At 48.9% G+C, this 27,500-nt stretch overlaps 5 protein-coding genes across 25 annotated transcripts in view; 4 read left to right on the top strand and 1 right to left on the bottom strand.

Moving 5' to 3' along the window:
- The window catches only part of LOC125950498 (apoptosis-resistant E3 ubiquitin protein ligase 1), a 27,648-nt gene extending 25,664 nt beyond the window's left edge, over positions 1 to 1,984 (top strand). For all 11 annotated transcript variants that reach the window (XM_049678553.1, XM_049678551.1, XM_049678552.1 and 8 more), the window contains 3 exons: positions 1 to 23; positions 89 to 156; positions 240 to 1,984. The exon at positions 1 to 23 is cut by the window's left edge. In XM_049678553.1, the coding sequence (XP_049534510.1) occupies positions 1 to 23; positions 89 to 156; positions 240 to 342 (194 nt within the window). In that variant the 3' untranslated portion in view covers positions 343 to 1,984. The remainder of the gene's footprint in view (positions 24 to 88; positions 157 to 239) is intronic.
- A 2,779-nt stretch (positions 1,985 to 4,763) lies between these two features.
- On the top strand, positions 4,764 to 7,714 carry LOC125950513 (uncharacterized). The gene is made up of 6 exons (XM_049678590.1): positions 4,764 to 5,387; positions 5,690 to 6,085; positions 6,147 to 6,304; positions 6,476 to 6,857; positions 6,919 to 7,494; positions 7,563 to 7,714. Exons 1-6 carry the CDS (start codon positions 5,333 to 5,335, stop codon positions 7,712 to 7,714), a joined length of 1,719 nt encoding a protein of 572 aa, XP_049534547.1. The 5' UTR covers positions 4,764 to 5,332.
- Positions 4,771 to 27,500, top strand: part of LOC125950491 (embryonic polarity protein dorsal) — a 26,940-nt gene continuing 4,210 nt past the window's right edge. Inside the window, exons 1-4 of one of the 11 annotated variants that reach the window (XM_049678542.1) lie at positions 4,771 to 4,838; positions 11,813 to 12,068; positions 15,514 to 16,113; positions 24,761 to 24,826. In XM_049678542.1, the coding sequence (XP_049534499.1) occupies positions 16,086 to 16,113; positions 24,761 to 24,826 (94 nt within the window). In that variant the 5' untranslated portion in view covers positions 4,771 to 4,838; positions 11,813 to 12,068; positions 15,514 to 16,085. Of the gene's footprint in view, positions 4,839 to 10,490; positions 11,161 to 11,812; positions 12,069 to 14,443; positions 14,740 to 15,513; positions 16,114 to 24,760; positions 24,827 to 26,711; positions 26,791 to 27,019 lie in introns of those variants that run through there. The other 10 variants (XM_049678540.1, XM_049678539.1, XM_049678537.1 and 7 more) reach the window with 10 other exon arrangements.
- LOC125950518 (uncharacterized) lies at positions 17,672 to 19,779 on the top strand. The gene is made up of 2 exons (XM_049678596.1): positions 17,672 to 19,360; positions 19,460 to 19,779. Exons 1-2 carry the CDS (start codon positions 18,116 to 18,118, stop codon positions 19,664 to 19,666), a joined length of 1,452 nt encoding a protein of 483 aa, XP_049534553.1. The 5' UTR covers positions 17,672 to 18,115; the 3' UTR covers positions 19,667 to 19,779.
- Positions 19,649 to 21,533, bottom strand: LOC125950515 (uncharacterized). Its single transcript, XM_049678592.1, has 2 exons — positions 20,027 to 21,533; positions 19,649 to 19,943 (listed from the first exon to the last, which is right to left on the bottom strand). The coding sequence occupies exons 1-2, from the start codon at positions 21,449 to 21,451 to the stop codon at positions 19,770 to 19,772; spliced, it is 1,599 nt and encodes a 532-aa protein (XP_049534549.1). The 5' UTR covers positions 21,452 to 21,533; the 3' UTR covers positions 19,649 to 19,769.

The raw sequence follows: 27,500 nt of genomic DNA, 5'->3' as shown, positions 1-27,500 counted from the left end.
AGTTACCACCCGGTGGATTCCAGGTGCGCTCAAAATAGTATTTCACGTTGTCCAGCGGCCTTCCTAACGCTACCAATACCCTTTCTAGGAATTGAATCCAAGGTTTCAGATCACTGCTGCTCCTACATTTGGAAATTTGCCCACGGCGCACACTTGGTGAGGATCGCTGACCGAATTTTCCCGATTCGGCACACTTTCCGTGTAGTAATCTCATTTTGTTATTCGTCTCCACATTGCAGCTTCAACCAACTGTGCCTGCCGGATTATGAAAGTTACGAGCACTTCGAAAAGGCACTGATGTTCGCCATCAGCGAGGGAACCGAGGGCTTTGGCATGGTTTGAGCATATCCCTCTCCAAGGAAATGGCACCTTTCGTTCCAGCTCTCTTTTTCTCTTACTCCACCTCCTTTCTCTCCCTCTCTCTCTTTCTCTCTCCTTCTTGGGTGCCAAATGTCTTAAGCACTACCAAACTATACATTCCTTCTTCTTCTTCTTCAAAAGTTCATACTCTTCTCGATCTGTGGTTCTGGGTTCCTGCAGATAGGGCCAGTTTTTGTTAACCCTATTCTCTGTGCATAATGTGCCAAAGAGGACTCCAAGAAGCTACCATCAACAATTGGCGTACCCGTGCAGTAATAGATCCCGGGAGGAAAAAAAAACCCCGGAATCTTGCGCGAAATCTTAAAGAATGTATCGATCTAGAACACGTTAAACACGTTGACCAGCATCCGTAGCATGACATTCTAGTGGCAGACTCTCGCGAGTGCGCTTCCACCAGTAGGGCCTTGGTGCAACATTGTGTAGTGCATATACCTTACGATATCCGTTCGATGCTTATACCGCTCTACACAAACTAGCCATACTTCTAGGGATACTATCGAACGCGCGTTCATAGTGCTGCTTTCTTCTGTAGCCTGTAAACCTATCCATTTGGTCCGCAAAGACAATGGCCGGCATCCCCCGTGCAAACATCATTCCATAATTTCAATTCCTTCCGTACCGACTACTAACGTTACTCATCTCCTATCGACCGTTGGTGATGCCACAAGACATATGCCGACCGACCATATCGGTATCCCGGTATGAGTTGCTGATGGTATGGAGACCAATCAGAATTGCCGATTAAAGCGAATGCGATAGTTCTGTGATACACAATAAGGAGAGGCGTTACCTGGGGCAAAATCACTAACCAAACCATTCTTCCTTTGTGACCAACAAGTAAAATATACTTACAATTATGCAGACAATGGTCATTGGTCTACGACTTATTTTCTGAACAATACTTCTTTGCTGTTGCGTCACAATACTTTGTATTTTCTACCTTATCGATTGGTTCATACGCGCTACCACCGCTCGGTGTCGCTGCTTGAATTGCCTTTATTCAAACACGAAGATTTGATGATAACTAGATTGCATTGTTCCAGCCATTTAGAAAAAAAAAAACCGCTAGGCCAGCTAGGATCAATGATAATGAGGTCGCCAGAAGTAAAACCATTTTGGTTTCTAGATGCCATTTTCATAAAGTGTTTTCGGGGACGGATTTTGAGAGGAAACGAACCCTGAACCAGCATTTCGTATTTCTAAACATGGATTTGGATGCAGCATTTAAGCAAAACTATTTAAAAAAAATGTTCGTTTCTTGTAGCAACCGCCGTTTTGTGTCGTCACAGTTATGTCGGTGCAATTAGTCACTTGAGCGTGAGTGGTGTGATAAGAGTACGTATAAAAAGTACGGTTCGATTAGAAGTTGAAATGAGATGTAAGAATCTCCATGAAGCAATAATTAGAATTTTGTCACAGCTCCACTGAACAAGCAAAATTAGTTGCAAGTGAGAGACCGGTTTGGATAGCAAGGCGATTAATTAATATTGATGGGAATCTCGTGGGATCGTACTCTTGAGGGTGGACAAGTGTGTACGACCATACTATTGGTAATCTTATATGGAGTGAAATAAATAATTAGTGCATAATCGAACGGATTAGAGAAGCCACGTTTTCTACCTACTGGTGTTTTATTTACCGATGACTCTGGGCCAAATGGTATACGATAGGGACGAAAATTCCTAACGTTAAAGTTACAGCAGCGTGTTTGGCAGCAGCGAAATGGAGGCGCCTGGGAAGACTCTTCCCCGACAAACATGATGTGCCAGACAATCCTGATGTGTGAAGACCCAAACTGATGATGCCTCCTTCACCTCTCATAGTAACGAAGAATTCACCCAAAACCCCTTCCAACGATTCGGCCTTTTTTCAATTTCTGTTTTGACCACCGCTAAGCACGTTGTTCCGCGATTTTCTATCTCGCTCTCGCAAGATAGATAGAGTCGGATAGCTAAAACAAACTTGTATGCAATTTGCATGCAAAATTTACATTTTTCTGATCACTCTCACGCGTGAGAACGAGAAGGAAGAGCACTATGGAAAAAAGTTGTACATTATTCCAAGCAAAATCTTCTCGGACCAAATATCTGTGCAAGTTTTACATCAATCAGAACTGAAATGACCAGGAAATTGATTTTTTAAATTGTTATTCATGACAACTGAGAACGCTCATTGGAAAGTCTCGCGTAAATTCCTCGCCAAAGCGCCATACCAAGCGCCTCCATCATAACAGAAAGGAGATCTGTGTGTTGCGCGTCCTTCAAAATCACCGATGAAGGTCTTGCAGCCGTTAATTCAGGCTAACAATGATGAATACATACAGTACCCCATTAACGAGGCCGAGAAAAACTACAGCCTATAGAGCGACGACGTGAGGAAAAGCGATTTCGGCCAATAAATTGTCCCGCCAGTTTCAATGCCAGTCATTGAAAAGGGATAACAGCCCCTATGTTTCACTCGTTTCTCTCTGTAAAATCGATAAATTCCAAGCATGCATCTTTCATAACAGACAAGACTGCTCGACGACAGCCAAGCCTTTCCTGGTAAACAACATCCAACCTACGACGTTCGGACCGTTGCCAAAAAGCATTCAAGCATAAACATTATGCACTTCAGTTCTGAGAATCGTGTGGCCAGGAAATTACAGTTTCTACTAAAGTTCTCTAATGGAGGCGACTTTTGAACGCTCTCTGCTCGATGCTCGCGTTCTGTCTCGATGTTGATCATTGAAAAATCGATTCAAAATGCGTCCCCTAATTACCCTCACTTCCGGTGTTGTGAAACGCGATGGAAAGCGTCAAACACTGAAGCTCTCACTTTCGGTGCGATGGCAAGGGCTTTATGCTTTCGATGGCGTGTGATTCAGCGTTTCAGAATGTTCTTCTGCCAATCCTTTCGCCCATCGGTGGGGTCGCTTAGTCACAGCCGCCAGTTCCTGGAATCACTGGAGCTTCGAACCTTTTCACTTTTCCCGCATCCTTCGCCCAGCATATCCACACGCTTGCCCTAGATTTTCCTCTGCCCACGATGTACTGCCGAACGTTCTATTCAACGCACACCAGGCCAGTGAAATTCGTTCGTGAAAATCATCAATGAAATCTATGTGTTGGTGAACGAGGGACATGCGCGCATTCGCTACTCCGACCGACCGACCGGCCAATGCTGCTGACCGGTCTCGGACCATGCTGCTTTTCCGAGCGGACCAATCACGGCCCAGAATGATGTCATTGCCATCAGCCTACACATCTTAAAGCCGTGAGGTCTCCTGTGTAAAGGGCTCGTCTTTGGGCGGGAATCGTCCCTTAAAGTCACGATCCTGATGAGTCATCCTCATAACGCGTGGAGTAACGGTGAACAGATTCCAGCGCAACATAAATTCTTATGCTAAAGGGCGGGAGTATATACTGGAAATACAATGCAGTTAAGACACGTGGGCTCCACACGCACCTTAACGATCCTTCTTAACAGGTGATTCCTCATCAGGAGTCATCAAGTCGCGACGGCTTCACATCGGAACAGACCCTTGACGCCGTTTCGAAGTCTTGCATAATTGAACTACGTTGGATATGACTAATAATGTAACATGATAGGTTTCATCGCGTAGAACCTCATAGTAAATTAGTCTTTGCGAATTTGTAACCGATACTAGTGCATCACGCATGATGATCCTACATTAATTGGACAGCCACACGAGAGAACGTTTGCTTCCAGTGCGTGATGATTCATCTCCTAGTGAGTGTCATCTTCGATATCAAATAGTATCATCGATGACTCATGCTCCAAAGGATCTATCACCGAAAATTGGGTCAATCTCAAGGCATTGGAAAGCCATGCTCGCGGTTTGAATCATTAACCAACGTAATTAGAACACAAAACGCGGAAAACACATAAATGATAAGCAACTATTCCCATCCGTGCCATTTGTGTGAGTCTATAATAGCATAGCGGAGAAGTTGGGAAAGTACAAAGCTTCTCGATAGCAGCAGTGGTCACCGCGTCCACGCCGGATACTCATGCACATCCATGACGTAGAACCGGATTTCCCAGATCGAGCCCCGCCAAGCCCGAGAGCGCCGGTGGTGGGTTTGTCAGAAACAACAGTGCGTGTGCGCCTCTCGCTTAACACGCACACTACGTCGCACAAGGGGTCAATCAATTTAATCTCGTCGTTGTTGTGCACGAACTCAGCAATCTGCGCTTGATAGTCAAGTAGTCGACGACACCATGCTCACATGCAAACACTCGGGATTACCAGTCCGAAATGTATAGAAACATTCGACGTACACTGTACGACCACGGCTCGTCGCACAAAACATATGACATCAGGGGAGGTAGATTCAGCAGCACTCGCAGCACAGTTTGTGTGGATGATGGACTCGTGTATACCGTAACACCCTCAGCCAAGACCTCGTCACTCCAAGAGCGTCAACTCATCTGGCACGGCGCGGCGTGAATCGGTATTGCGAGTTCGTGGTAGAAAGACGCGCGCGCGGCGCCAATCCCATCTCGTCGTTCGTTTCGCCTGTACAATACTGCTCCTTCTGCGTTTCGTGAAGGCCATTTAATTCCTCGTGTAGTGTTCGTGAAGTTTTTGAGTTCATGTTTTCTTGATACTGGGCCGCCGAATATTTGAAATGTTCTTCTTGTAAACTTTAAAGTCAAGGGATACGATCCTCTAAGAAGGGGCAGGAGACGTCTACATGAGAGAACCTGTTATACGAAGCAGCACGACGCGCGTCACTTATCGCTGAACCGCAACGTTCTCGTTCATCTCTTGTGTCATGTGCGTTTCCAGATCGCGTCAAGTCGATCGTGAACCGTCGCACAACAATAACAATAACAAACAGCTTGGCGGTCTGCAATCCGTGGGCGTACGATCTTTGTAATCAATCGGATCCCCTGGTACAACTGTTTTTTTTTTTTGTTTTTCAAACCGATCCTGTATCGTATAATGGAACAATCTAAACCATCCTCACTGCCTCGATGCGAACCTTTTTTAAATACAGGTATAGAATAGCGTCACACAAAGCCATATGATGAGCCTATTTTTATAAAACTTGATTGATAACCCCTTGCAAAGAAGTCATGTGGACCAAGATCACATACATTTTGAGCATACATTTTGATAGCCGATCAAACTAAATAAAAATGGATTTTCATTTCAAGGATCCTCGGTATCAAATTGGAAATTGGCAATCGTAAAAAGATCAAGCTTATGTTTGTAAATTAATAATTTCACAAGGGTCTATACCTGCGGAAAGATAGCAAATGTTTCAATTTTGATTATCAGATACAATCCGTCCTCCAGATCTACGTTTGTGTGTCTACGCCCCCAAGCCGTTCGTCGAGATCACCGAACAACCCCATCCGAACGCTGTTCGTTTCCGTTACCTATGCAAGGGAAAATCCACCGGTTCGATCCCGGGCGTCAATACGACCGCGGACAAAAAAACCTTCCCGACCATCCGGGTGCACGGGTACCGAGGACAAACGATGGTAGTCGTGTCCTGCGTTACAAAGGACGGTCCCCCATATAAACCCCATCCGAACAATCTGTACGGTAAGAACTGCGAGAAGGGTGTCTGCAGGGTACTGCTGAACAGCGAATCTATGAGCTACTCCTTCGAGAACCTCGGCATTCAATGGGAGGATATCGCAGAGTCACTCGCACAGCGAAAAAGTTATGGAGATGATCCATTTGGAAGTAAGTGCCCGACGCCTGAGTTCCCAAACAGCATGCCGCATGATCTCTTCTCCGTTTACAGCGGGGTTCGCGCACGCCAGCGACCCAAGTTCGATCGACATGGACGCCGTCAGACTCTGCTTCCGTGTGTTTTGCGATAGTGATGAAACCGGATGCTTCAAGAAATCTCTCCCACCCGTTGTGTCGGACGTGATCTACGACAAGAAACCGAAGACAGCTGTAGGTGATCAACTTTCTTCTTTATCGCCAGAAAATCAATACCACTACTACCAGTTTCACTCCAATTACTTCATGTGTTGAAAAACTTTCATTACTACAGTCTGCTGTCGGTCTTTTGACAATTTTACTCTGATTTTTCTTCCAATTGGCGTCATCGGCAACGATATCAAGAAAACAATGGCTCGGAAACCTTACGCCAAAATCACCGAGCAACCGCACCCAGAGCTTAAGTACGAAGGACAATCAACCGGTTCGATCCCCGGTGTTGATACAACTGCGGATAAGAAAACCTTCCCCACTATACGGATTTATGGCTGTCCGGGTGAAGTGAATGTGGTTGTATCCTGTGTAACCAACGACGGTCCGGCTCATAAACCCCATCCACACCGTCTAGTCGGCACAGACTGTTACAATGGCGTCTGCACGCTAAGGATTACGGCAAACACCAAGGTCAGCTACTCCTTCGAGAAGCTTTGCATCCAGTGCGTGAAAATGGAACAAGTCGGTGAGTCGCTTCTGGAGCGATATAACAAATCGGTTGATCCGTTCGCAAGTAAGTGCCTGCACTCTGGTCTCACAGACAACATCAACTAGCAGCTCTTTTCCATTGACAGCGGGATTCCTGCACGCCAACAACCCGGGCTTGATCGATTTGAACGCTTGCCGGCTGTGCTTCCAAGTGTTTCTCCAAGATGAAACGACAAGGCGCTTCACGGAGCCACTCAAACCCATTGTTTCTAACGTGATCTACGTCAAGAAGGGGATGCCAGAGTTGGTTGAGTGTCCCCTTAGCGATTTAAGTGATTCCGAACCGTTCGTCGAGATCACCGAGCAGCCGCATCCGAGGACGCTCCGGCTTCGCTATGAAGACGAGGGGCGACTGATCGCTCCAATTCTGGGCGTCAATACGACCGCGAACAACAAAACCTTCCCGACCATTTGCTTAAAAACCAGATACCGGGGTCGAGTGAAGGTGATCGTGTCCTGTGTTACCGCAGATGGTCCAGCGCATAAGCCCCATCCCTACAGCCTGATCGGCGAGGACTGCAAGCATGGCGTTTGTATGATAGAGATGAACAGCGAGACGATGAGCTACTCCTTCAACAACCTCCGCCTCCACTGCGTAAAATTAAATGAAATTGTAGAGGCGCTCCGTCATCGAGAAGAACTTCTGGTTGATCCATTCCGAAGTAAGTAATCCGTTCCGCTGTTTCGTGCATAGCATTATCATTTCCCATGATCTCCATTCCATTTGCAGCAGGATTTGGACATACTAACCAGCCGGGCTCGATCGGTATGGACGCTTTCCGGTTATGCTTTGAAGTATATCTCGAGGATAAAAAGAGCAGGCACTATAAAAAACCTCTTGCACCCGTTGTGTCGGACGTCATCTACTACAAGAATAGATGATGCCTTGATGTTTGTCTCAGCCACGCAAACGAATCAGCTTAATAAAGAAATAGTCAATCGAAAAAGTCGATGTATCTCAATTAATCTAGTAGTCGGCAAAGCTGAATGGAATCTATGCTTATTCATATATGTTTTACCGGCCATTCATTTGTCGTATATTTTTGCTCAAAAGGATTTCATTTTATTACCTTCATTATGTTATTCGTTTCATTTACACGTGGATCATTAACCTTAAATTAACCGGAAAATTTAATCAACTTCTAACAAATACAAATGCAGACAGGCTTACCTGTTGAAATCCTTTTGTAGATGCATTGAAATATCTGACGTAAAATTTTATTACATTTATAGGCTTAATATAATCAAAGGGCTTTTTTCTGAGCTCAACGATGATCAGTGTTACACTGGTAGCCACGGATTGCGGACCTTATGGCACAAAAACTGGAATTTTCATAAAGATATTCTCAATTTGGTTTAAAAATCAGGCTTAAGTCAAATATTCAACATCTAAGTTATTCATTCAATTCGAATGCTTTTGTTAATTTTTCACTCAACAAATTTATTGCTAAACTTCACTTCAACTTTAGATAAATCACCAAATGACATCTGAAGGATAACCAACAAAATCAAAAAAGTCTATATTTCTAATGAGCGACTACATGGTGATTGGTACAAATGAATGAAATCCTTGCTGCTATCGTGCAGTTCCTGGGAACCCATTTCGGAACTTGTTCTATGCAAAGATCCTGCCAAAACCGACACCGGGAAAGCCCCAATCAATTGTCCCGCCAGTTTCAATGCCAGTTACGGAAAAGGGATAGCAACCCCTATGTTTCACTCGTTTCTCTCTGTAAAATCGATAAATTCCAAGCATGCATCTTTCATAACAGACAAGACTGCTCGACGACAGCCAAGCCTTTCCTGGAATACAACATCCAACCTACGACGTTCGGACCGTTGCCAAAAAGCATTCAAGCATAAACATTATGCACTTCAGTTCTAAGAATCTTGTGGCCAGGAAATTACAGTTTCTACTAAAGTTCTCTAGTGGAGGCGACTTGTGAACGCTTTCTGCTTCGCGTTCCGTCTCGATGTTGATCATTGAAAAATCGATTCAAAATGCGTCCCCTAATTACCCTCACTTCCGGTGTTGTGAAACGCGATGGAAAGCGTCAAACACTGAAGCTCTCACTTTCGGTGCGATGGCATGGGCTTTATGCTTTCGATGGCGTGTGATTCAGCGTTTCAGAATGTTCCTCTGCCAATCCTTTCGCCCATCGGTGGGGTCGCTTAGTCACAGTCGTGAGTTCCTGGAATCACTAGAGCTTCGAACCTTTTCGCTTTTCCCGCAACCTTCGCCCAGCACATCTACAAGCTTGCCCTAGATTTTCCTTTGCCCACGATGTACTGCCGAACATTCTATTCAACGCACACCAGGCCAGTTTCGTGAAAATCATCAATGAAATCTATGTGTTGGTGGACGTGAGACATGCGCGCATTAGGTACTCCGACCGACCGACCGGCCAATGCTGCTGACCGGTCTCGGACCATGCTGCTTTTCCGAGCGGACCAATCACGGCCCAGAATGATGTCATTGCCATCAGCCTACACATCTTAAAGCCGTAAGGTCTCCTGTGTAAAGGGCTCGTCTTTGGGCAGGAATCGTCCCTTAAAGTCACGATCCTGATGAGTCATCCGCATAACGCGTGGAGAAACGGTGAACAGATTCCAGTGCAACATAAATTCTTATGCTAAAGGGCGGGAGTATATACTGGAAATACAATGCAGTAAAAACACGTGGGCTCCACACGCACCTTAGCGATCCTTCTTACCAGGTGATTCCTCACCAGGAGTCACCAAGTCGCGACAGCTTCACATCGAAACAGACCCTTGACGCCGTTTCGAAGTCTTGCATAATTGAACTACGCTGACTATGACTAATAATGTAACATGATAGGTTTCATCGCGTAGAACCTCATAGTAAATTAGTCTTTGCGAATTTGTAACCGATACTAGTGCATCACGCATGTTGATCCTACATGTTAATTGGACAGCCACACGAGAGAACGTTTGCTTCCAGTGCGTGATGATTCATCTCCTAGTGAGTGTTAACTTCTAAATCAAATAGTATCATCGATGACTCACGCTCCAAAGGATCTATCACCGAAAATTGGGTCAATCTCAAGGCATTGGAAAGCCATGCTCGCGGTTTGAATCATTAACCAACGTAATTAGAACATAAAACGCGGAAAACACATAAATGATAAGCAACTATTCCCATCCGTGCCATGTGTGTGCGTCTATAATAGCATAGCGGGGAAGTTGGGAAAGTACAAAGCTTCTCGATAGCAGCAGTGGTCACCGCGTCCACGCCGGATACTCATGCACATCCATGACGTAGAACCGGATTTCCCAGATCGAGCCCCGCCAAGCCCGAGAGCGCCGGTGGTGGGTTTGTCAGAAACAACAGTGCGTGTGCGCCTCTCGCTTAACATGCACACTACGTCGCACAAGGGGTCAATCAATTTAATCTCGTCGTTGTTGTGCACGAACTTAGCAATCCGCGCTTGGTAGTCAAGTAGTCGACGACACCATGCTCACATGCAAACACTCGGGATTACCAGTCCGAAATGTATAGAAACATTCGACGTACACTGTACGACCACGGCTCGTCGCACAAAACATATGACATCAGGGGAGGTAGGTTCAACCCACCGCCACGATACGCGCGTGTTGGTTGGATTCAGCAGCACTCGCAGCACAGTTTGTGTGGATGATGGTCTCGTGTATACCGTAACACCCTCAGCCAAGACCTCGTCACTCCAAGAGCGTCAACTCATCTGGCACGGCGCGGCGTGAATCGGTATTGCGAGTTCGTGGTAGAAAGACGCGCGTGCGGCGCCAATCCCATCTCGTCGTTCGTTTCGCCTGTACAATACTGCACCTTCTGCATTTCGGTAGCCACTTGGTTCCTCGTTTATTCCGTTCCCGATTTTCCGGCTTTGCTTGTGTTTGTGTCGATTTTCCGTTCGTGCTTTTCCGGCACCGGGTGGCGCGTGCGCACGTTCTAAACGTTCTTCTTGGAAACCCTCAGCCAAGCAACGGCAAACAATCCGCAAGGAACGGCCAGAAGCTTTCCAAACGTCTACACGAGAGGACCTCTCATCCAAAGCAGCATCTGCAGCAGACGCGCGAGTCCCTTTATCACCCAACACCAACGCTCACTCTTACACGCGCGGTGGTAGTCGTCTAGCAAGGAGCGAAAGTGTTCACAATCTCGTCGTAGTAGCCGCAGACGCGCCAGTTGTTCTCAAAAGCTTCTCATTCTACTACCGTTTGTATGTTGATTGGTTGGTTAGTTGGTTAGTTAGTTGAATTAGTTAAGTTAGTGCTTTTTGGAAGTGCATTTAGTGTAGGATTGGTTTGAAAATATTGTGCTAAACTAGGTGAGACCCGGTGTAGCTCTAGTAGTGTGGTGTGTGTAGTGCGAGCGCCCTTGATCTCAAATTCAGACAAAGGCATCTGCTTCCGCCTTATATCCCTCGACTTAGACTCGGCGTCAGTAAGCGAGGTTAGGAGTACGCGGGCACCCAAGTGACTCGCCTCGCTCTGTCAAAACAATTGCCGCGCCCGATGATGACTACTAGATTCAGGGTTTGGGGTTTTTTTCTGTTTGTTTGAATTCCGTTTTGCGTGTTCATATACCAATCTTCTCACGTTGTGCCGCATACGTCCGATCCCTCAGACACAGAGCTGGGAACGCAGGTTGATCAGGTTGAAGGAACAGGAACAGTACTTTCCCGCGTGTTTTACAAAGAAAAACAATCAACAAAAACGTACAGCCGCGTTCATTGCACTAACCACGACACGACGTTTATAGTGAGAAACACTCAACACTCCCACCTGTCGTACCCGGTTCCAATTTGTGTCCGATCAATCGAACATCTTATCAGACGAATTCGCGCGCAACGGGCCCTGTTCTCGAGACGACGCTGGTGCCGTTATCAGCTTCGTACGCTACTCCAGTGGCAGCGAGACAAGTCTCTCTTATCGTCTATCCTCTTCTTTTTTTCTGCTTCTTCCTTCTGACCTTCGCAGGTACCGCGGCACCCGAGGAGGAAAGGTTTTTTTTATGTTTGGACCACGGAACACGGTCCAGTTGTTTGTTTTTGGTAATTTCCTTCCGGTTTGATCGTTACTACGATCCCAGTACCGGTTAAAGTGTAATATCGTTGTTGTGTATTGATCCGGTGTCGGTGCTCTCTGGACACCGAAGTGCCAGTAGTGACGTACGCTGATCTCGTCGGTGTGATCTACACCTTTAATCCGTCGACATCGGCCTCCGGGCTCTGAGGTAAGTCGTCATGTGTTGCCTTTCCTTTGATTAGATTAATCATTCTCACTGCTCTTTGTGTTTGTGTGCCACACACTCTCGTTTATATGATTTTCTTGCTTGACCAATGATTTCTGAAGGGCGCATGTACTCCCGCATGGTCCGCGCCCGTTGCACTTTTCTGTTTTCTCGTAATACACCGGGTGACCGTCGGTTGTCGGATTCCGAAAGTGTTGGAATATGTTACCTAATCGGTTGACTGACCTTGGTCTTCAGGCGATCGCACCACGATCGAGCGTGGAATTGGACCACAAACAACAACAACATCAACAACAACAACCAGTCAGTTGCGGTGGCCGTCGGTTCCCGGATAAGCGACGGCTAATATGCCGTTGTTTTTGGTGCATGAATCATCGCTCCGCCACGCTCGTTGCGTGAACCATGAGCCCGCAACAACTACACACGCAATCGATTCCCCCGCCCCACCATCTTCATCCGCGATCACATCCGCATGCACTAGCCTTCCACCCCCTTTTCGGCCTGGTAAAGCTCCATGCACTATAGGTTGGGCTTCCGTTCACGATGCGTCATAATTACATTGTGACAAATCCAAAAGAAACTGTTGAAAATATTATTATTGGCATTATGGTCAAAGCGACAACTTGTCTTGACTATTAATGTGCTGGCTAGCAGAGTCTTCGGCTTCTGCTTGAGCGAGTCGCGCTTACTACATTACATTGGAATGTCTTTCACAATGGCATCCTTGTTTGCGCCACCTGTTTACCCACAGAAGGAGCGCACCCCACAAGCAGCCCAGTCGTGTCGATCAATCCATCAATCGAGGAGGCACGTGGGAGGAGGGCTCACTACCTCAAACTCTATGACTCCAGAAAAAGCGGGATGGAAATCCCGCCAACAATCTAATCAGCCTCCCAGCATCGGTTACTGGGTCAATTTTCCAGGCCTGCATCAACTTTCCCTTCTCCGGTTGAAGCCGGTCAGTAAATTCTTATCACGCTCCGGTCGGTCGGTTGCTCAGAATTCCGGAATTCCCCAACAGCCAACTCCTTCAGCCGGTTTTTTTTTGTCCACGGTCTGCCCTTCCACTGTAACTGAATATTAATTGTATGCATCGTGTAGAACCTGTTTACCTAGGTCCCGTGGCGTGCACACCTTAATCGGAAGGTGCAACTGCTAGTGGAAGCATAACTTCACGATCCTAGAACACGGGAAATACCAGTCCTGAAGGTGCGGTTTATTTTTAATCCGACGCTCTATCACTTATGCTACCCTGGGTTATTCCGGAACGTATGGTTTTCCCCATTCACCGAGCTTGAGCCATTGAGGCGGAGCATATAACTCACTATAGAAAGGAGAAGGGGAGACGGGAAAGGTTTGTGAGTGTGTGTGTGTGTGTTTGCAGTAAGTGATTAGCAGTAGCCGAAAAAAAAAACACCTTGAAACGGCATCATCGAGCGGCGCTGATGTTTTAGTTCGTGGACCGTATTTCGGCATTTATTGCTACTTCTCGGCCGTCTGGTGCGCACGCTATCTCGCTCTCTCTCTCTGTCTCTCTCTCTCTTTCTCTCTCTCTCTCTCTCTCTCTCTCTCTCTCTCTCTCTCTTTCTTTCTCTCTATCTACTGACGTAAAGCAACGGAGTGTGCCTCACGCAGATACGAGGCGCACGCCTTGACTTTTGTGACCTTATCAACCCAGCAGCAGCCACCGATAACATAAGTGTTCCTTTTTGGCGCGAGCCCAACGCAATACCATCTGCAACCCACCTAGTCTCGTCTTGAGGCACGCGGCGGCCACGATTACTATTCGCGATCGGGTTAATAGGGTAGTGTGTGTGTGTTTTGTTCCAGGGTTTTTTTTTTCTTATATTTTTTTATTTAACCCCTTCGATCACCGGACGACCGGACCAGTGTGCGATCGCACGCATACGGTTCCAATCGACGGCCAGATCGGACGCTCACACACCAAGACGATGGCACAAAATCACGATCGACGATGACGGAACGAGATGCGTGCGATCACGCCGCCACTGTGTGAGAGAGAGCGAATCTCTCGTCTCTCGTCTACTCTCCCTTCTCGCTCCGTCAATCACTCCGACAGCCGGTTGTCCGATCCGGTTTAATCTCCTCATCCTCACCCCTCCCTTCGATCCCTCCCAGTCCATCAAAACCGATCGTCACACACACACACACACGTACGTACGTACGATCGCGGTTCGCACCTCGCGATCAAGCGAGGATGCGGGCGGAGGGAGGGGAGGGGGGGGGGACTGCTGCAACAAGTTGCTCCGGGCTCCGGTGCGAGGTGGCTCGGGATGAATATGTTGCTTCTTTGAGTTGTTACTGTTTTCCCCTCTCGAGCGCATCCCGTGGATGCCGATGCCGACGCGGCAACCCTCCTTCCTTTAGACGCGATCGCGACACACCAACCAGATCGCTCTTTATCTCGCGTTCGCGACGTGGTCCCATCGGAGTCGTTCTCTTCCCTTGTGTCTTTGCGTTCCCGGATCGGGTGGACAGTAGAAACAACCTACCTTAAATCGTGTCCAACCGAACCAGTCGCCACAGCCGTCAACCGCTGGGGCGCCAGATCAGTGCTATTTGTGCGATCAAGTGAAACGCATCGGTTTTTTTTTTGCTAACGGAAAGCACAGTTGCTACTTCCAGTGGACCGGTACGATCATCTGCCATGTTAGCGGAAGGGTGCGATCATTAGTGGGTGCTGCGAGCAAGCAATGCTTCGAGTTTGTTTATGTGATTTGCGCCCTGGCTGTGCTGGAAGCTGTCGTTCAAGCAGTGTTCAAGCGATCACGATCACCTGCACGATCACTCACTCAAACTCAAACTCTAGTGCCGGAATTTGCGCCTCATTGAAACGTGTTGCTTGCTTCGAGAGAGAGAGATTGTCTGTGATGGTGAACAATTAATTTGAAATAACACATTAAAACCATCGTTCTCACCAACGGCAAACCTGTTTACATTTACCACTAGTCCAATGTGCCACCAGGATCTTCCAATCACGCGCTACTATTGCTTGACGAGACGCGAACGACAAAATGCGGAGTGTTTTTTTTTCTTGGTCGTTATTCGCGCACTTATGTTACTGAGCTGCTGTTCCCTCGCTTTTGAGCGCCATTCCCTTTTCGTTTTGCGTTTTACACACGTTTCCTTTCATCATCATCAGTCCCCGGAGGTATCTCTAACCAGCATTAATCGCATGAACCTCCCTTGCTGATAGCTAGATGGCTTATAGAACGCACTTTGGCCTTTGGTTTGTTTGTTTTTTTTTTTTGTCTTTGCACCATTCTTTGCGTTGTTGTTTTTTTAAGATTTGCATGCTTTGGTGTTTTAATGCAGGGAATTCCAAAACAAATGGTTAATTCCTTTCTCTCTCTCTCTCTTTGTCTGTTTCTCTCTCCCTCTATCATGTCTATCTTTTTATTCGCAGCGCATTTGTGCGAGGATTTAGATGAAGAAGGAGCTCGATTGATCGTTAGTATGTCGAGCAGTGAGCAAGTTAGTAGCACACAAGCTGTGCCAAGTCCATAAACTGTCAAGTCAACAGTTGGTTGTTAATCAGCTCAATTTGTGAGGTAATGTTTTAAGAATCGTGGAGATTTAGCGCGCATAAACTAAGAGTGGCGCCGTGTGATCACCGCAAACACTATCAGCAGCAGCTGGTAGCAGAACTACTACACCAACGATGCTGGTGAATGGAATGTTGCGTGCGCTGTGAAGTTGTTCGTCTAAGTTCCACGCGAGTTATTGTATGTGTGTTGGTGTGCGCACTGTTGTTGTTGCGTTGTTCGTTTAATCACGGCGCGTAAGTGAACAAACGTGAAGCCAGATCCGGCGCGCATCCGGCGTGGGAAGTGTGTTTCGTACTTAAGATAACATTGTACTGTAGTAAGTTTGGAAGCGAGTTGCGCCAGAGGTGATCGAGAAAGTGAGGGAAGAAAACATCCACCCAGTGACCACTCCACTACACCCCCACCCACTCATCACACCACGCAACGCAGTATGGACGTGATCGTCAACGGCGTCGCAGGTATGCCTCGTTTCATGTAGTGATATGCTGATTAAACTCCCGCACAAGTTATGCTCGATAAGGTTATTAGTAATGCTACATGATTTCACACCCGACACCATCAATAGCTGTTACAAACAAACACTCAAACCGGCTGAGGCTGGAAGGTTAAAGGCAGCACATGCTGATTAACTTCTCTTGCTTTGCCCAGCATTGACCTTTTCCGGCACTGAAATGTTATCGGCTGCGACAAGCGCCAGCATCTAGCGACCCCGCCTGCACGTGGTCCCGGGGTAAAACCAAAAAGCTTGTCAGAGTCTATTTGCGTAAACGATTAAAGCATCATCGAGCATCACCACCAATTGTAATTTCCCGTTTTCTTCCCTCTGTCTTTACAATGGCCAAATCCTGGGTTAATGTTTAATCCTTCGTTCGTCGCTCTATGTTCTGATTTCTTCGACTCGCGTTTGCATTCCTCCTTCTCTTCCATTGTGGGGTTTTTTTTTTCGGACTCCCATAAAATGATTTCATCCACCTCTAAAAAGAACCACACTCGCTCGCTCTGCAGTCGATTTTAACCAGCCGGATTTATGATCGTACTCCGCCAGCGGAAGACTGACGCGCGACGTTCCGATCAGACCGTGGTCTTCGTTGGCAGAATATCAATGATACATGCCACTGACATTACTTGACAAACGAGACGTGATAGCTTCCACGCGGTCGTAATTGAATGAAAAGTCCCCGCCGCGTAACGATCCCCAGTGCGTGATTCTTCTGCACTCCGCTGGATTGATGGTACGTCAGTCTTTCGCTCGTGAGGTCAATTGAGCAGCATTTTGAAGGGGATCGTGTGTATTAACACACACACCCTCACCTACACCCCTGTGCTGGCGAATGCTTTAAAATTTGCAATAAAAGCTGCGCCATGCTTTGCCTCAGTTCATGAACGAGGTCAATTGGGCCTATTGTGGCGCCTTTATGTGATGCGCACACACCGGCATACCACCACATTCCACATGAACTCTGTGATCTGTTTTGGTTTGAAAATGTGCATGTGGAATTTACATAATTCAGTTCTAACCTTGAGCTAGAACAGAGAAACACTGACCTTCGGAAGCTGGACCGATCGAACGAATAGGCTGCATGAAACATTGGTTCCACCGCAACTCAACAGGTTAGTGGACGCCCACATCACAATGATCGACCATTGTTGCAACCTTACCCTGCCCTAGTCAACACACACGCGATGCCCCAGGGTTTGGTGCATTTTTATGACTTCATTTTCCCACAAACACACACACATTAACCTGCTGGTTGGTGCTGCTGCATCTCGATCGGAGATGAGCAACTCAACTGGAACAAACAGGCAGGAGAATGGAATTCTGACAAATAAATAAATCATTCTCGCACCTTCCGACGGCATCTTGCCGTGTTGCAGTTGCCGCCACGGGAATTCTGGAATGGTTTTGTGGGTTTCAAACCGACTCACTCACAAACAGACAGACAGACAGACAGACAGCACAGTGATGTATATCTAAATATAGTCCAGCTGCCTGTTCTACTACGATCACGACATCATCGAACCAGCTCCGGTTCTACCGGATGGTTACTGTAGAGGATTTGCGGAGTAACCCTCAGCGTTTGTGCACGCGTGTGTGGCGCGACGATACGCGATGATTAGGAATTGTTTAAACCCCGTCGTTTCGCGGTGCGCCCGTACTGGATCGTGATTACCGCACTAACGCGCTGCTGCTGCTGCTGCTGCTGATGCTGCTGCTGCTGCCGCGATGATAATGGATGTAACCTGCCCCGCCTATTGTGTTGCGATGAACGGAGGTTTTGTTCCGAAAGGTAATGATAGTATCGACGCAGTAGCCATCCTCCAGTAGTGCCCGGTAGTGTCCGGAGGGCACACGCGATTCGCTTCATTCAGTCTGAAATCGGAGCTCAACCCAGTAGCACCGCCAACGTGGCCAGTGTCTCGGGTCTCTTTCTACCGTAGTGTAGTGCATCCGCCACAAAGATGCACCGGAACTCAATCAGCTTGTTGTCGTGGTCGTCATCGTCGTCGGTGCTAGTGATGGCGCTCGCGGTCGCGCTAGTGACTGGTGTGTGGTTCGGCGACAATTTGCTCGTTTCCGGTGCTACTACCCAAACGAATCCGCTCGCCGATGACGAGGAGGTAGCGAACGCGACAATGGGACTGCTGGAGAACGTGGCAACGGCACAGGCCGCACTGGAGCGTTTCAAAGCGGACGGTGCAGCACCGTCGATCGACTATCTGCAGCTGGCAACGGTGGGGCTGATGGAGTACGTCGGCAATCTGACGGTCCGGTTCGATGCGACGTTCAAGGATTTCACCAACCGTGACCTGGAACCGATACAGCACGCGCTGATCGAAACCATACGCTACCTGAACGGTTACGATTCGGTTAACAGTATCTCGATGCTCCAGAACCTGGACTACAGCATGTACAACCACAATCTGCTCCGCTCGATCAACAGCGATCTGCGGATCGGGTCGATCGGTCTCTCGGAGGCACTGTTCAATCAGCGCGATGTCAGCGTGGCCGTGGACGATGTGTACGCCGCCACCGATAAGCTGCAGGAGAACGTACTCCGGTTGGCCGACGTCATCGAGAAGGGTAGTGCGTGGACGCTGGAAACGATGGCCCGTGCTCAAGCCGCCCAGGCCGGTTTCAATGAGTCGATCGACGCGTACATTAACGGTTCGCTGACCGTACTGGACGAGTTGGGTGGCGATCGGTTGGATGAGTTGCGCAGCTTCGAGGAGGATCTGTACCGTCGGTTCAAGGAGAGGATCAGCACGACACCGTTGCCCAAATCCACCACCGCCTACTTTATCGCGCTCAAGAAGGCGATCGAGAATACGATCCAAAAGATACGGATCAACTTCGAGAACCTGAAGCTGTACAAGCACCGTGACATCGAGCAGTGGAAGACGCGCGGTTCGATCGTCGCACCGATCAGCTACATGACCCAGGTCACGGTACAGGTCGCATCGGATCCGATGCTAGCGAACGATTGTACCGAGTCGTACATCGAGAAGATACTGGCCTTCCCGAACATTACGCTCGCCCACGTGAACGGTTGTCTGGCGGAGCAGGGCGCTAGTGAGGAGAAAACGTTCGCGATCGTCTCCCAGGTGCTCGACACCTACATCGTCGGTGCGATCAATGCGTCGTACGCGGCGTTCGACATTTGCTTCCGCTACGCACCCCGGAAGATCAACAACTGTCTGGAGCTGGTAATACAGAGTTGGGGAGAGAGAATAACGCTCCCGAGCTGACGCACATCCTCTGATCGCGATCATCGCGACGGGGGTTTTTTTTTTTCATTTTTACAGAACGGCTACGAAAACAGCTGGGCAAATGGGCGGATCTATGCGGCTGCGAAACAGATCGAAATGCTCGTCGATAGCGAAATACAGCACGGTTTCAACAACTGCGTGGCCCAGAACGGTTACTTCTTGAACTACCACAACATACAGGAAATGTGTATCTACAGCAAGAAGCGAACGCGTTATCGAAACCGTTGGTCGTCCAACAAATAAAGTCAGCCCACGGCAAAAACCAAAACCCCATTTTTTCATCTGTGTGCATCGCATTATTATTGATATTGGTGGGGCACTGGTAGTTCTATCAAATAACCCGAGTTCAGGCCGGAATTTCACGTCGGATGTCGCATGACACTCGTAGACCGGAATTCCGGACAAAGTCGAGCACCCGGGAGTTACAGTAGGCGAGCTCCTCCTGGACGCGCTCGAAGAACAACTGGCTGGCTAGATCGAGCAGGAAAAATTGCGCACGGAAATCAATCGTCTCCACAATCTGAAAGTGAAATCAAAAAGCGAAACAAGAGGTTAGACCTCAAACACGGGTACTCCACAGCCGCCTTACTTCAGTGTACTTACGTTATCCAAACATTCCGTCATACTCTCGAACGGTTGCTGGAAGCAAATGTTCAGCCGCCCGTACACGGACGTGACGTACGGTCGCAGGAAGTTGTTCGCGGTCGACACTAGCTGGGCGGAACCCTGGCTCTCCAGCACCGTCTGATCAGCCAAACACGTCGCGATCAGTCCATTGACCTGCGTCGGTAGTGCATTGAACGGGGTAATAAAACCGGTCGCACAATAGTTCTCACCCTGCAGCACATCGAGCAGGATGCGCGTCAACAGATTGGCCTCCTCTTGCACGTACCCGAGTGCATTCGGGCCCGTCTTAAACAGCCGCTGGTTACTATCGAGCTCGTTGGCCACATTAATGGTCCGCAGCAAGATATTACCCGTCAGATGGTTGATCGAGTTGTTCAGCAGATCGAGCTTCTCGCGCACCGAATCGCTAAAGAGCAGCGGCCACCGGAATACGAAGCTCTGGTTGGTGTCCTTTAGGTGGGTAACCAGCGAGTCGGCCGCTGCCAGGAAGCGCCCGAACGAAGCATTCGATGCCGCGCTGTACCGATCGACGGCAGTGTTGATGAAACCCTGGTTCGTGCGGATCTGCGAGAGGGCCTGGGACTGGAAGTTATTGGCGGCACGGACGGCGGCCACTACCCGCGTCACGCTACCACTGTAATCCGTCGTGATTCGTACGGCCGTCTCGACGGTATCGAGCAGTTCCTGCAGAGTACCGTTGGCCGAGATGACTTGTAGGAACTGCTGCGTGTTCAGTGGTTCACCAACGATCGGCGATACTGCGCCGCGGAGTAGCTCAAGCACACGGGCCAGCTGCTGCACATTCTGACCGATCGCACTCTTCCACTGCTCGAAGTAACCGGCGGTATTGTTGTTCGCATCGTAGTTGAACGATTGGTTAAGCACGATCAAGCTTTGCGTAAGATTCTGATCCCACTGACGGACATTGTTGAGGGCAAGGCTAAGCCGCGTAAACACAACGGCCGGTGCCGTTACGCGATCCGTCGCCACCTGAGCGATCTCACGGTACACCTGACCCAGCACCACCGTCGTATTGCCAACGTACTCACGCAGTGCGGTCGCTCCGGCTACCAGAAATGCCGATGCGGTTGGATTGATCAAGAACGAGCGAATCTGCGTTTGAGCTGCGTCAAGATTCCGGACGACCGTATTGGCTGCAGTACCCAACCGGGCACCTTGCGGTATCACATAGTTATTGCCAAAGAACGGATCACCGTAGGTTCCTCCGAGCAGCAGCAGCAACCCGAACAAAACCACCACCAGCGGTTTACAGGACTTCAGCGACGAGGGCGCCATTCTACACGATCCCACTGTCACGGTCACGGTTGGATCTGGTCCGATCGGTTGGAGAAAGCCTTTCTTATACCGGCAAGCCGCGCGCGCGGCTATCGTAGCCCACATTCGTTATCACTTACGTTACGAAGGGCAAACAACATCTGACCTGGCCTGTTTACCTAATGCCGCGGTAGGTAGAGGTTCCCTGTGCTCGATTCTCGGGGAACTTCTCGCTAAATTGGTCGTCAAATCCCCGGGTGCGCGCGCGTGGTGATAGCGAGCATGTCACTAGCGGTACACCTGTTTGTGTATCGTTTGGGCTTAGTGTATATTCCAGGAAACACCTCGCAGCTCGATCACGAGCGAGGCGCAGATTCCTGCTGTGCGTTGCGTTTCTAAGCAAACGGTTGCACCTGGGGTATCTCGCGTCTGGAATCTCGTCTATCGTTAGTAAACAGGAGTAGAAACAATGCGCCAGACATGACTCACTAGATCACATCTGTACATATGTCGCTCCTGCACATTCTGTGATTGATCCATTCGTGCGTACTGACGCCATTCGTCTCGTGTACTACCACGGAGATCATGCTGAGCGATCAGTTTTACAGCTCGGCTGTTGTGATATCACAGCTGATCCCCACTAGACGTTGTTTATTGTTCCGACCATTTGTTTGTACACCACCACGGGGTCCGCTATAATACCCCCTCCCGGGTCGGTTAATAACCGTCTTTCATCCACCGACCACCGACTACTGGGAATGCGAAAGCGCAACAACCGCCACCACCACCGATCATAAGGTGTCAGTGACAGTCACGGTTTGGAAAAACAAGATCTCTTTCTCCAAGGCAAAGCCACAGTTCGTACAGAAAAACAAAAACAAAACACCGACTTACAAGGAAGTGCAAATGTACGACGATCGACCGAGAAAGAAAAGGAAAGAAATCGAAAACATGGCCACCACTCGGTGACGGTGGCAGATGGTCGGATCTTCACCGTCGTCGTCGTCGTCGTCGTCGATCGCGTACGCGTCTTCCTTGTCACCACAGAGCCACTGCTCTGTGCGGTCGATGTCAGTCAACAATGCAACGGGACGGGTCTCGTTTTTTTTTTTTTGTCTTTTGGCTGAGGACAAGCGCAAAATTAATAAAGCCATCTTCAATCCAGCGCACATCAGCGATCTCCTCGCCGCATGCCCGTCCCCGTGCCACCGGCAACCGGTTAAACGATCTTGAACCGGTTCCGAAACGGCTCATGATCAACCGCAGATCTAGTTTGTTTGTTTTGTGCTGGCTTGGTTCTGTCTGTGCGCGCACAGTCTCACCATTTCCTGTCCCGAGCGCCGCACCGACGAAACCTTGACGATCGTATTAGATTTATTGTTGCACTTCACCGCACAATGCAAACGAGCTGTGTGCGTGCGTGTGTGCGTGCGTGTGTGCGTGTCTGCATCAGAGAGCATCACCAGAATATCGCGGATATCTGTCAACGATCTGCAATAAGGAAGTCAGCCTGCAATGGGATACCTTTTATGTGCTGAAGGGCTAATTTATGGTCGACATACGATCTTCCTCCCCTCTTTGCCGCGGTATGATGTTCTTTCGATTCGGGTTATTGAACGCAACCGGTCCTCTTGATCATCGTCTTGAACGTCGTCTTGTAATGGCGATCCAATGTCATGGCGGAATGGACACGATCGAGCAAGCGAACGCTCCAGGCAGTGTGCAACAAAGGCACAGCATGCACGTGCCATGATGCAATCCATCCGGTTGCAGCGTTTAAAAATCGGCTAATTAACCAAACTGAACTCCAAAGCGATCTCTCCTGTGCACACTTCACAGCACAGCATTGCGTCCTCGCGCTCATCTCGGCTCGTTAATCTTGTCAGCGAATCCCATTGGCGTTCGCTCCGTGGCGTGATCGTTCTCCAAGGAAAAGGGCCAACTGTTCAATTGCGTGTTAACTGCGCCCCCCATATGGGACGTCGCTACCGGTGCAGTTTTCACTTTCCAAGGGATGCCATGCGCCTCCATTTGGTGCAAGCTGGCTGGCGGTGACGGGCAGTCATCGTTCCAAAGAACGAAAATGGGCGCAAACATGATTTATGCCGGTCCCGGTGCGCTGTCAGACAACCCCCGGGGGTAATTAACATCGCGTACCAACATTCCAAAAGATCATTTTCCCGCTCCTGCTCGGTTGGTGGTCGTCTCGCCAGCTGAGAACCACCATTTGCTCGCACAACAAGTGCGCGCGGCGATCGTCGAAGCTCTTTGTGCTTTGTGTGATGTCGTTTTGGGGACAAGGAAGAAAGAAAGGTAGTGGAGTGGAATTTTCTTCCAGCGTGCCACTAGTCGGTGCCATTGCCCTTGCCGCAACCTTGCACTTGATGCCACGTGACGCTACTATGACCACGGGCCCCACGCCGGTGGTTGGGAAAAACCGATCCACTACACGATAGCCCCCCCGAGACTCCACCAAGACCAACAGGGTATGTCCGTGCCCGTTGTTTGATTCGATAAAATAGTTTCTACGAGAGAGAGAGAGAAAGAGAAAAGAGGGGCACGGCTGAAGGGTCCTAATCGATATTTGGTTTTCCATACCGAGCGTGAGTTCGTCGAAGGGACCACCTCGTGGGCCACGTTTACGGATATTGCGTAATGTTGGCTCAATCAGGGGCCCAGCCCCCCATTTTTGCCATACACATTTCGACTCCATAAATCACGCTGGAATGTGTGAAGTCAAACCACACCATCAGGCAGGGCCACTGCCTTACTCTCTCTCTCTCTCCATTGTTCTCCGTAGTCTCCGTATTTTTCACTTGCCAGTGGGCCTAGGTACAGGCCTATCGTGAATGCCAAGGTAGAACGCGAGAACGCGCTTGAGGCGACTGGTGGCCATGACCGTGGAGGGGTAACGACGAATTATTCCCCCACCATCAACACCTCCACTACCACTACCATCACCATGTCGTCTCATGGTTCGACAACAGTGGAGGTCCCAACGAAAGAACGAACGGCCTCAAGTGAAAGAGAAAGAGAGGAAAATTTTAGTTTTTCCAACGCGAATTAATCGATACTGGACACGAGCTCACAATACGTACACATACACACACACACACACACACACACACCGTGCACCGTTGCCATGCTTAGAGGAATGGAATGTGGCACTTGAGGAAGGAGGAAAATTCTTGGCATTCCATACACACACACACACGGGCGCACACGCACGCAGAGTGACACTCACAGACCTATAGCCGCATGTAGATAACCCTTGGCGGATCGCGAGGGATGCGCTGCGCTCTGTTCAAACACACAAAGAGGAACCCATTGCGGTGCATTGCCTTCGAACGGACAAGGAATTTCCTTCTTTCTAATTTTCTCAAAGGAATTTTCCCCAATACTGACACGTCTCCTTTCTTTCCCTTCTCCCCGCAGATGCAAACGGCAGCCAGCAGCCAGTAGAGGAGATCTTTGCAGTTAGCGACCTGTTGGATGATATTAGTAAGTATATTTGTTCTGTCAAGAGTTTTTTTTTTTGCGGTGTCGAAAGAGATGTATTTAGCCAGCGCGAACGCGAACCTGACCTTGACACTGGCACCAGACCATACCATGCACGGTTGCAATTGCAGCAGCGCGATTCGGCTAGACGTGATCCATCAACTTCAAACCCGTGTTATCCGTAACGCAGCCCTATCTTACCTGCTAGTCCCTTTCCCAATGTTTCTCTCCCGACTCCGACGTAATTGATTTATTACGTCTGCTAGAATCTGGGATCATCAGCCCCCTTGGCCTGTGAATCCTGTAGAACGAAACGTGTGGACAATTAATGCTTTCGCTGAGTGCGATACTGACGAGTACGGCGCAGGAAGAAAAGCAAAAAAACATCGAGTATCAAGACGCGCTCTAGTGCGCCACTGCCAAGCACTGTTTAGTCATACAACTAAATCTGATTCTGAGCCCTCTTCCTTAGCGTGTGTGTGTGTGTGTGTGCTAGACTGATCAGTTTTTGGGGTGATGATCTTGCACCTTGCAAAATGAAACCGCGACTACTAGGCAGATTCGAAACATTAAGAAGCAACTCATTAACTTCGTTTCTTGGTAAACCACATGAGTCACGCGGTTGAGTTGGTGCGACCGGACGAGGTCGCCACTTGCCCGCCAAGAGTTAATTCTTGGAAGCTCCTCCGCTCGATGATCACTACCGGTGCTACTACGCTGAGCCGATGATCGCGACGCGCTCATTGCGTCACATAACGGCGTGTTGGGCCAGTCGACGCCAGAGACGTACGACACCTGTCATCCAACACTCAATGACAGTTGGAAACGGAAAATGAGTATTTTTTTCGTTTTTTTTTTTTTTTATTTTGTCACGTCCCCCCCTCCCTTCCTCCACCACCTCCCCGAGACAACCGGACACGCTCCATTACGGTCGACGAAAACCCGATCGCGCGATCACTGAAAACATAAGACGCGCAGTGTCTTGGTGGTGTTGATGGTTAGTATCGTGTGGCGGAGGTGGCGCTGTGCCGAATTTGCCGAGACCGTTGGTGTCGGTGGGCCACTGCAATCATGACACCCTGCCCATCTCCTGCCACCCTTTATCCTCTCGAAAAATGGTGGAGGAAGGATTATTGCGCGGTGTCACGGTTTTATTTTTAATGCCGTGCATAAGACACTCGCAGCGTATTCGGGGGGTCTCATCTGCACGATCATCACGATCGTGCACGTGTGTCGTGCGCTGGTGATCCTCGACGGTATAGGTGGTTGGCTGTTTGACGAACTCGCGTGCGATGAAAATTTGATAATCATCCTGTGATGTGGCGCCGATTGATTTGCTTCGTCATCATGCAGGGGAAGAATGGTTAGCACATGTGCACGAAGAAGAGGATCTGGAGACATGGTGATGTACGGCTTCTCCATTTGAACTTTATACACTTGATTAACGTGAAATGATCTCATGATCTATCAAAGGTCTATGCTAGTTGCGGCGATAATTCCTCACGAGTTTGCGATAACACGACACGACGAGGACACAAACAAGTGTGTCAAGTGGTTGCAGTTACTACCTACTTTATGCTGCATCCACCGTGTTGTGCCATTTTCCTGAGCCATGTCTCATCTGATCTATTTTATAGGCCTCTCTCACACACACACACACGGACGGACGGCTGCAGTTGGAGTGAAATTTGATTTTCCACCACCGCGTTCGCGCTCTTGCATACGCAGAGCTGAGAAAAGAACACCTCGAGCTGACCTATCCCTCGATCGTAAATAGAGAGCGAGAGAAGGCAAAAGAAAGAGAGAGAGAGAGAGAACCCACGAGAGAGAGAGAGAACCGGGACGAATTGGAGCAATTTTCACGGGATCCCCTTTTTCCCGGCAGGGTGGGCGCGCACGTTTCTGGCTGCAAGTTGATCGTGATCCAACGTCGGAGTCGGACACCACGATACGTGTGTTCATTTGAGGTTCGGTTCGGTGGATATCTCACCTTCAAATTCCCACTCGCCCTTTGCTGTCATTTGATCTCTTATTCGATCTGCTGCTGCTGCTACTGCTTCTGCTGCTACCTTTTAACCACTTAGCCGGTGAACAAGACAGTATTGATCCTCTGGTAGTTCGTGTTCTGTGTTCTTCTTCTACTGTGCCTCGGTCTACCATGTTGTGTTTGCTCTAGACTCAAACACTTTCGCTCTCTTCGATCGATCTGTTCGAACGCTTAAAAACCTATCGCTACGTGCCGTGTGCCCTGTGTGTCCCGTCTGTGCCATTTCTGTACCGTGAGGTTCAACTAATTACCTAAATTTCCATCCCACCCGGAGAAAGCGCATTCCTTCCAACCAAAAAATCGGCCAAGACACGGGCGATCGAGCGAGTTTTCTTGTTCGGTGCAGAGAACGCGACGTCAGCCGCAGTGCCGTTCAGTGCCAGATGAAAATGTTTAAAAATAGAATTCTCCATTAAGTTGCGTTGGGCTAGTGAGTTGGCTACCGGCGCGAGCGAGAGCAGCGCCTTGTGCGATAATGCTGTACTTGCTACTGTAGTAGACGCCCAGAGCATACGCTCACCGCGCGCCGTTTGGTGGAGTAGGTTCAAGAGCCAGAGAGAGAGAGAGCGCGCGTTTGTTGAGCGTCCAATGGGCGGCTGCAGCAAGTAAACGAAACAGTGAAAGAAAGGG

This window comes from Anopheles darlingi, chromosome 2 (genome assembly GCF_943734745.1).
Source record: "Anopheles darlingi chromosome 2, idAnoDarlMG_H_01, whole genome shotgun sequence".
Classification (NCBI taxonomy): Eukaryota; Metazoa; Arthropoda; class Insecta; order Diptera; family Culicidae; genus Anopheles; species Anopheles darlingi.
Note: the sequence above shows the minus strand (reverse complement) of the source record. Positions and strands in the feature narration are given on the sequence as shown.